The sequence below is a fragment of the Salvelinus namaycush genome, chromosome 3, assembly GCF_016432855.1.
Source record: "Salvelinus namaycush isolate Seneca chromosome 3, SaNama_1.0, whole genome shotgun sequence".
In the NCBI taxonomy this organism is placed as follows: domain Eukaryota; kingdom Metazoa; phylum Chordata; class Actinopteri; order Salmoniformes; family Salmonidae; genus Salvelinus; species Salvelinus namaycush.
In genome coordinates this window covers 9,812,846-9,825,000 of record NC_052309.1, presented here as the reverse complement: position 1 = coordinate 9,825,000, position 12,155 = coordinate 9,812,846, and the positions used below count along the sequence as shown (strand labels likewise).

Below are 12,155 nucleotides of genomic sequence, written 5' to 3'. Positions count from 1 at the left end.
CAGGAGGGCTGGGGGGTGCTGAAAGGAGGACTGAGAGAAGGGTTAACAGGAGGGCTGGGGAGTGCTGAAAGGAGGGCTGAGAGGATGGCTGGGGGGTGCTGAAAGGAGGGCTGAGAGAAGGGTTAACAGGAGGGCTGGGGGGTGCTGAAAGGAGGGTTGAGAGGAGGGCTGAGAGGAGGGCTGAGAGGAGGGCTGAGAGAAGGGTTAACAGGAGGGCTGGGGGGTGCTGAAATGAGGGCTGAGAGGAGGGCTGAGAGAAGGGCTGAGAGGAGTGCTGAGAGGAGTGCTGAGAGGAGTGCTGAGAGGAGGGCTGAGAGGAGGGCTGAGAGGAAAGTTGAGAGGAGGGCTGAGAGGAGGGCTGAGAGGAGGGCTGGGGGAAGACTTTCTGAAGAAGATTTTCCTCCTGAAGGAAATACGGACTGGAGGATTGACATACACTACCGTTGAGACTGGTGTTTTGCGGGTACTATTTAATGAAGCTGCCAGTTGAAGACTTGTGAGGCATCTGTTTCTCAAACTAGACACTCTAATGTACTTGTCCTCTTGCTCAGTTGTGCACTGGGGCCTCCCACTCCTCTTTCTATTCTGGTTAGAGACAGTTTGCGCTGTTCTGTGAAGGGAGTAGTACACAGCGTTGTACGAGATCTTCAGTTTCTTGGCAATTTCTCGCATGAAATAGCCTTCATTTCTCAGAACAAGAATAGAATAAAAAGTTATTTGTTTCTGGCCATTTTGAGCCTGTAATCGAACCCACAAATGCTGATGCTCCAAATACTCAACTAGTCTAAAGAAGGCCAGTTTAATTGCTTCTTTAATCAGAACAACCGTTTTCAGCTGTGCTAACATAATTGCAAAAGGGGTTTCTAATGATAAATTAGCCTTTTAAAATGATCAACTTGGATTACCTAACACAACAGTGGAACACAGGAGTGATGGTTGCTGATAATGAGCCTCTGTATGCCTATGTAGATAATTCCATAAAAAATCCACCGTTTCCAGCTACAATAGTCATTTACAACATTAACAATGTCTACACTGTATTTCTGATCAATTTGATGTTATTTTAATGGACAAAAAAATGTGCTTTTCTTTCAAAAACAAGGACATTTCTAAGTGACCCCAAATTTTGGAACGGTAGTGTAAACACAGTATAAACACCAGGTTTTTGGTACAAAGGAATAATTAAATACAAAGCTAGTGTAGAAGAAGAAAGACGACGATATGCACACACACACACACACACACACACACACACACACACACACACACACACACACACACACACACACACACACACACACACACACACACACACACACACACACACTCCACACACACTCCTCTGTGTTGTGTCATAGAGTCTGAGACAGACACGCTGTCATGTTAGATTACTGCTTTGTTTCTCTGTCCTCTACTCAACACACTGTATTGTCGTCAAAGAGGGCCATAGATAGTCAGTTTAAAGTACACAATACACTTTGGAATGGTTTCACAGAGGCTTTTGAAAGCATGCTGTGTGTATTTGTGCATAATGAGTTGTATCCACTTTAGTTGTGTCCATTAGCAGCAATATCTGTAAACTGGAGATGCATGAGCTACAGAGTACCAAGCATTTTAAGTGATCAGGCCAGGGAAGGAAGGAAGGAAGGAAGGGAGGGAGAAAGCCAGCCAGGCAGGTCTGTAGAGTCAGTCTCAGACCCCTCTCTTAACCTCATCATGTCATTTCTTAGTGGACAAAGCCCAGACTACTTCTCTCTCTGCACTGGAGCCAGTAGCGCTTGGAAGCCAAGCTCATTACAACTAATTCAACTCCATGGTATCATCCTGTAACTGGGATAGGTTGGAGTCCAACTGGCAGCCTATTCCCTATATAGTACACGACTTTAGAACAGAGCCCTATGGCACCCTGTTCCCTACATAGTACCACGACTTTAGACCAGAGCCCTATGGCACCCTGTTCCCTATATAGTACACGACTTTAGAACAGAGCCCTATGGCACCCTGTTCCCTACATAGTACCACGACTTTAGACCAGAGCCCTATGGCACCCTGTTCCCTATATTGTACACTACTTTAGACAAGAGCCCTATGGCACCCTGTTCCCTATTTAGTACACGACTTTAGAACAGAGCCCTATGGCACCCTGTTCCCTATATTGTACACTACTTTAGACCAGAGCCCTATGGCACCCTGTTCCCTATATTGTACACTACTTTAGACAAGAGCCCTATGGCACCCTGTTCCCTATTTAGTACACGACTTTAGACCAGGGGGCCATTTGGGACGCAATCGTGTACTTCGGCTGTCCCTATAGGAGAACCCTTTGAAGAACCCTTTTTGGTTGCAGGTAGTACCCTTTTGGTTCTAGGTAAAACTCTTTTGGATTCCTTCTACAGAGGGTTCTACATGGAACCCGAAATGGTTCTACCTGGATTGAAAAAGGGTTCTCTTATGAGGACATCCGAAGAACCCTTTTGGGAGATGCTGCCTGCTGCGAAATCGGTCTGCTGCCTGCCTGGTTTGCTATGATTGGTCATTACTACAGCCCTTCTCTGTCTGTCTGCCAGTTCAAATAAACTAACGCCTGATCTCTCAATACCCTCTTTTATGGTGTTGATATGACACATCTTAACCAGGCAGTCAGAAACGATCAAATAAATGTAGTACTTTTATTGTACCTTAGATTGTCATATGTGCCCCTTTTTACATTGTAAAGAAAGGAAATTCATATGAGCACCACAATGTATACTTCACCCATGCTCTACCAAGGTTTTCCTGCACACAGCTTTGACCTACTACAGTAGCTATGATGGTCTATTGTACTTGTACTTGTAGGCAGGTTGCTTAGGATTCAAAACCTTCTCAAACAGCCTAATTCATACTCTTCATAGGGATAATGGACTTTACAGTGTCCTGCTATTAAAATAATATATATATACACTACTGTTCAAAAGTTTGGGGTCACTTAGAAATGTTCTTTTTTTCCATGAAAACATACATGAAATTAGTTGCAAAATGAATAGGAAATATAGTCAAGATGTTGACAAGATTATAAATAATGATTTTTAATTGAAATAGTAATTGTGTCCTTCAAACTTTGATTTCGTCAAAGAATCCTCCATTTGCAGCAATTATAGCCTTGCTGTCAATTTGTCAATTTGTTGAGGTAATCTGAATAGATTTCACCCCATGCTTCCTGAAGCACCTCCCACAAGTTGGATTGGCTTGATGGGCACTTCTTACGTAACATACGTCACAACAGCTCAGTAGGGTGACCGTGCTGGCCACTCCATTATAGACAGAATATCAGCTGACTGCTTCTTCCCTAAATAGTTTTTGCATAGTTTGGAGCTGTGCTTTGAGTCATTTTGCTGTTGTAGGGGGAAATTGGCTCCAATTAAGTGCTGTCCATGGGGTGCGTCATGGCGTTGCAAAGTGGAGTGATAGCCTTCCTTCTTCAAGATCTCTTTTAGCCTGTACAAATCTCCCACTTTACCACCACCAAAGCACCCCCAGACCATCACATTGCCTCCACCATGCTTGACAGATGGCGTCAAGCAGTCCTCCAGAATCTTTTCATTTGTTCTGCGTCTCACGAATGTTCTTCTTTGTGATCCGAACACCTCAAACGTAGAATAGTCTGTCCATAACACTTTTTTCCAACCTTCCTGTGCCCATTTTGAGCCTGTAATCGAACACACGAATGCTGATGCTCCAGATACTCAACTAGTCTAAAGAAGGCCAGTTTTATTGCTTCTTTAATCAGGACAACAGTTTTCAGCTGTGCTAACATAATTGCAAAGGGATTTTCTAATGATCAATTAGTCTTTTTTAAAATATAAAAATCTGCAGTTTCCAGCTACAATAGTCATTTACAGCATTAACAATGTCTACACTGTATTTCTGTTCAATTTGATGTTAATTTAATGGACCAAAAAAATTGCTTTTCTTTCAAAAACAAGGACATTTCTAAGTGACCCCAAACTTTTGAATGGTAGTGTATATATCATTAGTCTGTATGTATTTTTTTAGATATAGGCCTATTGTAAATATAGGCCTATATATTGCAAAAATAAATAACTTTAAGCTACATATTCATTTGCCAGGTAATGAACTGTCCATTGTTCAGAACAGCAATCTGTAAAACAGAACCATGCTTGAAAAAACAAGTAGTTCTGAGCTTATGTCACTATTAACGTTACAGAAATCAGGAATGCGAACAGGCTCTATATGAGTGGCTGTGTCGAACACAACCCCTCCTGTTGTTATGTTGGGTATCTATTGACCCCCAAAAATATTTATAACAAATATTTTGTTTTAAATTACATGTATTGGTAACGTAAAGGTTTAAGGAAATAGAGGCAGGCACCACATTACTACAAGACAAAACAGCTCACTCAATCAAGCCTGATGGTATTGTAAGTATAAAAGGAAAGCTTTCGTTCAGTCAGAATGTTGCTTTTAACATTGTGCATCCATTTAAATGCATGGATTTCACTAGTTCAATTCACCTACAAGCGTTGTCATATTCTGTACGTAAAGTTGACATATTTAATAACTTCTGACTGCACCTTGACTGTTTTTTCTGTAGGTTTTAGGTCCTTCATAGCAGAGTATTAATGCCACAGCCCTTCTCTCTCTCTCTCTCTCTCTCTCTCTCTCTCTCTCTCTCTCTCTCTCTCTCTCTCTCTCGCTCTCTCTCTCTCGCTCGCTCTCACAGTAGGTTCGGTACAAAGTGTGACCGGTGTGGACGCCAGATATATGCCAGCGACTGGGTGCGTCGGGCCAAGAGCAATACCTACCACTTGGCGTGCTTCGCCTGCTTCTCCTGCAAGAGGCAGCTGTCCACGGGGGAGGAGTTTGGCCTGGTGGAGGAGAAGGTGCTCTGCAGGATCCACTACGACACCATGGTGGAGAACCTCAAACGGGCTGCAGAGAGTGGTGATTGGGCGCTCTATTACCTAGTCGTATATATATATATATATATATATATATATATATATATATATATATATATATATATATATATATATATATATATATATATATATATATATATATACACTGAGTGTACAAAACATTAGGAACACCTCCCTAATATTGAGTTGCACCCCCTTTTGCCCTCGGAACAGTGTCCATTCATCAGGGCATAGACTCTACATGGTGTTGAAAGCATTCCACAGGGATGCTGGCCCAAGTTGATTCCAACACTTCCCACAGTTGTGTCAAGTTGACAGGATGTCCTTTGGGTGGTGATACACACAGGGAACTGTTGAGCTTGAAAAACCCAGCAGTGTTGCAGTTCTTGAATAGCACCTACTATCATACCCCGTTCAAAGGCACATCAATCTTTTGTCTTGCCCATTCACACTCTGAATGGTACACATACACAATCCATGTGTCCATTGTCTCAAGGCTTTAAAATCCTTCTTTAACCTGTCTCCTCCCCTTCATCTACACTGATTGAAGTGGATTTAACAAGTGACATCAATAAGCGATCATAGCTTTCACCTGGATTCACCTGGACAGTCTATGTTATGTCGTTAAAGTGTTGGATACTCAGTGCATTCAGAAAGTATTCAGACCCCTTCCCTTTCCCACATGTTGTTAGGTTACAGCTTTATTCTGAAATGGATTAAATATGTTTTTCCCCCTCATCAATCTACACACTTGTCCTCCCGGGTGGCGCAGTGGTCTAGGGCACTGCATCGCAGTGCTAGCTGCGCCACCAGAGTCTCTGGGTTCGCGCCCAGGCTGGGCTGGGTTCGCGCCCAGGCTCTGTCGCAGCCGGCCGCAACCGGGAGGTCCGTGGGGCGACGCACAATTGGCATAGCGTCGTCCGGGTTAGGGAGGGTGTGGCCGGTAGGGATATCCTTGTCTCAGTATGTAAAAAGAAATGTAAAAATGTAATAAAATGTATGCACTCTACTGTAAGTCGCTCTGGATAAGAGCGTCTGCTAAATGACTAAAATGTAAATGTAAAATGTACACACAATACCCCATAACGACAAAGCGAAAACAGGTTTTCAGAAATGTTTGCAAATGTAAAAAAACAAAACAAAAACAGAAATACCTTATTTACATAAGTATTCAGACCTTTGCTATGACAATCGAAATTAAGCTCAGGTGCATATTGTTTCCATTGATCATCCTTGAGATGTTTCTACAACTTGGAGTCCACCTGTGGCAAATTCAATTGATTGGACATGATTTTGAAAGGCGCACACCTGTAAGACCCTACAGTTGACAGTGTATGTCAGAGCAAAAACCAAGCCACGAGGTTGAAGGAATTGTCCGTAGAGCTCCGAGACAGGATTGTGTCGAGGCACAAATCTGGGGAATGGTACCAAAAGATTTCTGCAGCATTGAGGGTCCCCAAGAACACAGTGGCCTCCATCATTCTTAAATGTAAGAAGTTTGGAACCACCAAGACTCTTCCTAGAGCTGGCAACCAAGAACCCAATGGTCACTCTGACAGAGCTCCAGAGTTCCTCTGTGGAGATGGGAGAACCTTCCAGAAGGACAACCATCTCCGCAGCACTCCACCAGATCTTTTTGGTAGAATGGCCAGACGGAAGGCACTCCTCAGTAAAAGGCACATGACAGCCCGCTTGGAGTTTGCCAAAAAGCACCTAAAGGACTCTCAGGCCACGAGAAACAAGATTCTCTGGTCTGAAGAAACCAAGATTGAACTATTTGGCCTGAATGCCAAGCATCACATCCGGAGGAAACCTGGCACCATCCCTAAGGTGAAGCATGGAGGTGGCAGCATCATGCTGTGGGGATGTTTTTCAGCGGCAGGGACTGGGAGACTAGTCAGGATCAAGGGAAAGATTAATGGAGCAAAGTACAGAGAGACCCTTGATGAAAACCTGCTCCAGAGTGCCCAGGACCTCAGACTGGGGCAAAGGTTCAATTTCCAACAGGACAATGACCCTAAGCACACAGCCAAGACAACACAGGAGTGGCTTCGAAGACAAGTCTCTGAATGTCCTTGAGTGGCCCAGCCAGAGCACATACTTGAACCCGATTCCAACATGTGCAGCAACACTCCCCATCCAACCTGGCAGAGCTTGAGAGGATCTGCAGAGAAGATATATACAAAAACAGGTGTGTGCCAAGAAGAGTCGAGGTTGTAATCGCTGCCAAAGGTGCTTCAACAAAGTACTGAGTAAAGGGTCTGAATACTTACGTAAATGTGATATTTATTTTCTTTATATATATATATACATTTGCAAAAATTTCTAAAACCTGTTTTTGCTTTGTCATTATAGGGTATTGTGTGTAGATTAAAAAAACAATGAAACCATTTTAGAATAAGGCTGTAATGTAACAAAATGTGGAAAAAGTCAAGAGGTCTGAATACTTTCCGAATGCACTGTATATATCTGTATAGAGATATATATCACTGCTGAGAGCTAGTCTAGATCCTGCTCTCTGACATAGTACAGTATTTGTCCAAGATATCTTCTGTATGGTTATATGTATGTAGCTGTATAATCCCTGTCATATTGTTACATGTACAGTTGAAGTCGGAAGTTTACTCGTTTTTCAAACACTCCACAAATTTCTTGTTAACAACCTATAGGTTTGGCAAGTCAGTTAGGACATCTACTTTGTGCACGACACAAGTAATTTTTCCAACAATTGTTTACAGACAGATTATTTCACTTATAGTTCACTGTATCACAATTCCAGTGGGTCAGAAGTTTACATACACTAAGTTGACTGTGCCTTTAAACAGCGTGGAAAATTCCAGAAAATTATGTCATGGCTTTAGAAGCTTCTGTTAAGCCAATTGACATCATTTGAGTCAACTGTAGGTGTACCTGTGGATGTATTTCAAGGCCTACCTTCAAACTCAGTGCCTCTTTGCTTGACATCATGGGAAAATCTAAATAAATCAGACAAGACCTCAGAAAACAGTTGTAGACCTCCACAAGTCTGGTTTATCCTTGGGAGCAATTTCCAAACACCTGAAGGTACCACGTTCATCTATTAAACAATAGTACGCAAGTATAAACTCCATGGGATCACGCAGTCGTCATACCGCTCAGGAAGGAGACGCGTTCTGTCTCCTAGAGATCAATGTACTTTGGTGCAAAAAGTGCAAATCAATCCCAGAACAACAGCAAAGTACCTTGTGAAGATGCTGGAGGAAACGGGTACAAAAGTATCTATATCCACAGTAAAACGAGTCCTATATCGACATAACCTGAAAGGCTGCCCAGCAAGGAAGATGCCACTGCTCCAAAACCGCCATAAAAAAGCCAGACTACGGTTTGCAACTGCACATGGGGACAAAGATTGTACTTTTTGGGGAAATGTCCTCTGGTCTGATGAAACAAAAATAGAACTGTTTGGCCATAATGACCATTGTTATGTTTGGAGGAAAAAGGGGAACGCTTGCAAGCCGAAGAACACCATCCCAACCGTGAAGCACAGGGGTGGCAGCATGGTGTTGTGGGGGTGCTTTGCTGCAGGAGGGACTGGTGCACTTCAAAAAATATATGGCATCATGAGGAAGGAAAATTATCTGGATATATTGAAGCAACATCTCAAGACATCTGTCAGGAAGTTAAAGCTTGGTCGCAAATAGGTCTTCCAAATGGACAATGACCCGAAGCATACTTCCAAAGCTGTGACAAAATGGCTTAAGGATAACAAAGTCAAGGTATTGGAGTGGCCATCACAAAGCCCTGACCTCAATTCTATAGACAATATGTGGGCTGAACTGAAAAAGCGTGTGCGAGCAAGGAGGCCTACAAGCCTGACTCAGTTAAACCAGCTCTATCAGGAGGAATGGGCCAAAATTCACCCAACTTATTGTGGAAGCTTGTGGAAGGCTACCTGAAACGTTTGACCCAAGTTAAACAATTTAAAGGCAATGCTACCAAATACTAATTGAGTGTATGTAAACTTCTAACCCACTGGGAATGTGATGAAAGAAATGAAAGCTGAAAGAAATCCTTCTCTCTACTATTATTCTGACATTTCACATTCTTAAAATAAAGTGGTGATCCTAACTAACCTAAGACAGGGAATTTTTACTAGGATTAAATGTCAGGAATTGTGAAAAACTGAGTTTAAATGTATTTGGCTAAGGTGTTGTCACGTTCCTGACCTGTTTTCTGTTAGTTTTGTATGTGTTAGTTGGTCAGGACGTGAGTTTGGGTGGGCAGTCTATGTTTTCTGTTTCTATGTTGGTTTAATGGGTACCTGATATGGTTCTCAATTAGAGGCAGGTGGTTTTCATCTCCTCTGATTGAGAATCATATTAAGGTAGGTGTTTTCACATTGATTGTTGTGGGTGGTTGTCTCCTGTGTCAGTGTCTGTATGTTACGCCACACGGGACTGTTTCGGTTTTGTTTGTTTGTTCGTTTTGTATGTAGTCTGTTTCCTGTTCATGCGTTCTTCACGTTATATGTAAGTTCGTGTCCAGGTCTGTCTACATCGTTTGTTTTGTAGCTTATCAAAGTGTATTTCGTTTCGTCTTCGTCTTGTTTAATAAATCATTATGTCATATTCCAACGCTGCATTTTGGTCGAATCACTACTCCTCCTTTTCGGATGAAGAGGAGGAGGAACAACGTTACAGGTGTATGTAAACCTCCGACTTCAACTGTATGTAGTTTTATAACACTCTGTATAACCCTGTTAACACTGGTTTTAAATATGGCTTTTGCCTCATGTCCCTTTCTCTTGGTCTCTTTCTTTCTATGTTTCTCTCATTTCTATGTTTCTCCCTCTCATTCTCCCCCTCTCTGTGCCGTGGTGTCTCAGGTAGTGGCATCACTCTGGAGGGGGCAGTGCCATCAGAGCAGGACAGCCAACCCAAGCCTGCCAAGAGAGCACGCACCTCCTTCACTGCTGAGCAGCTGCAGGTTAGTCACAGAGAGGCCCCCTCATGTCCCTGTCTCCTCATTTCTCTTTCTAATAATAAGTCAATAGTGAATGATCATGACTTCACAAAGTGATTTCACTATCTTATTAACTTTCTAATGGTCGTTGTTGGTTACATTGTCAGATGTGGTTTGGTGTCTCATTCATTCCAATGGGCTCGCTGTCGTATATCTCTGCAGTAATATGAAAAATGGAAGCTGATACTAAACAATTAGCTGATGTAGAATAAAAATAACAGCGACTGAGGTCATACATTTCTAAAACTCTGTTATAATTCCCAGGTGATGCAGACTCAGTTTTCACAGGACAACAACCCTGATGCACAGACCCTGCAGAAACTGGCAGACATGACGGGTCTAAGCAGGAGAGTCATACAGGTCTGTTTACTCCGTCTTAAAGCAATGCTAGCGATTGCACTGTAAAGCAACTGTGAGTTGCTTTGGATAACAGCGTATGCTAGGTGGCATAGTTAATGCATGACTAATGGTCCTAAAACATTGAGAATATAGCTGCAGACACATCACGGCTGGTAACATTGCATTTTCATAGGTTTGGTTTCAAAACTGCAGAGCAAGACACAAAAAGCATACCCCCCAGCACAGCGGACCCCCACAAGGCCACCCCCAGTCCCGGATGCCTCCTTCGCTGCCTGACGACCTGCATTACTCCCCCTTTGGAAGTTCTGAGAGGGCGCGCATGGTGGCCCTGCACGGATACATCGACAGTGAGTGTTACATAGGTTAGTCTGTCTATTACATCATCACAAAGCCCTCATCTTCCGGCTGTCTTTTCAGTCCTTTCATCCTTACGTCTCCTCTGTTAGAAAATAAAATGATTATGATGAAGACATAAAGAGAGATACAGAGGAGGGATTTGGACAGCCGAATACCCCTTTTGGAACCTTTTTTTCTAAGACTTTAACTATTGACCGTGTTTCGCTGTGTCAATAGTTCAAGTCCAAGTTTTCTGTTTATTTGCCATTTGTAATGAACACATTGGAAATCTCACTCGAGCGCTAACAATAAAACAAATACTGAGCTTAAGTATGTCCCTCTACTGCTCCTCCATCTTGATATTTTAAGTATGTCCCTCTACTGCTCCTCCATCTTGATATTTTAAGTATGTCCCTCTACTGCTCCTCCATCTTGATATTTTAAGTATGTCCCTCTACTGCTCCTCCATCTTGATATTTTAAGTATGTCTCTCTACTGCTCCTCCATCTTGATATTTTAAGTATGTCCCTCTACTGCTCCTCCATCTTGATATTTTAAGTATGTCCCTCTACTGCTCCTCCATCTTGATATTTTAAGTGTGTCCCTCTACTGCTCCTCATCTTGATATTTTAAGTATGTCCCTCTACTGCTCCTCATCTTGATATTTTAAGTATGTCCCTCTACTGCTCCTCCATCTTGATATTTTAAGTATGTCCCTCTACTGCTCCTCCATCTTGATATTTTAAGTATGTCCCTCTACTGCTCCTCCATCTTGATATTTTAAGTATGTCCCTCTACTGCTCCTCCATCTTGATATTTTAAGTATGTCCCTCTACTGCTCCTCCATCTTGATATTTTAAGTATGTCCCTCTACTGCTCCTCCATCTTGATATTTTAAGTATGTCCCTCTACTGCTCCTCCATCTTGATATTTTAAGTATGTCCCTCTACTGCTCCTCCATCTTGATATTTTAAGTATGTCCCTCTACTGCTCCTCCATCTTGATATTTTAAGTATGTCCCTCTACTGCTCCTCCATCTTGATATTTTAAGTATGTCCCTCTACTGCTCCTCCATCTTGATATTTTAAGTATGTCCCTCTACTGCTCCTCCATCTTGATATTTTAAGTATGTCCCTCTACTGCTCCTCATCTTGATATTTTAAGTATGTCCCTCTACTGCTCCTCCATCTTGATATTTTAAGTGTGTCCCTCTACTGCTCCTCCATCTTGATATTTTAAGTGTGTCCCTCTACTGCTCCTCCATCTTGATATTTTAAGTATGTCCCTCTACTGCTCCTCATCTTGATATTTTAAGTATGTCCCTCTACTGCTCCTCATCTTGATATTTTAAGTATGTCCCTCTACTGCTCCTCCATCTTGATATTTTAAGTATGTCCCTCTACTGCTCCTCCATCTTGATATTTTAAGTATGTCCCTCTACTGCTCCTCCATCTTGATATTTTAAGTGTGTCCCTCTACTGCTCCTCCATCTTGATATTTTAAGTGTGTCCCTCTACTGCTCCTCCATCTTGATATTTT

At 42.4% G+C, this 12,155-nt stretch overlaps 1 protein-coding gene across 1 annotated transcript in view; it reads left to right on the top strand.

Moving 5' to 3' along the window:
* lhx6 (LIM homeobox 6) overlaps positions 1–12,155 on the top strand; it is a 30,714-nt gene that overhangs the window by 18,335 nt on the left and 224 nt on the right. Inside the window, exons 5-8 of the mRNA XM_038988800.1 lie at positions 4,721–4,941; positions 9,784–9,884; positions 10,185–10,280; positions 10,453–10,627. Coding sequence (XP_038844728.1) covers positions 4,721–4,941; positions 9,784–9,884; positions 10,185–10,280; positions 10,453–10,627 — 593 coding nt within the window. The remainder of the gene's footprint in view (positions 1–4,720; positions 4,942–9,783; positions 9,885–10,184; positions 10,281–10,452; positions 10,628–12,155) is intronic.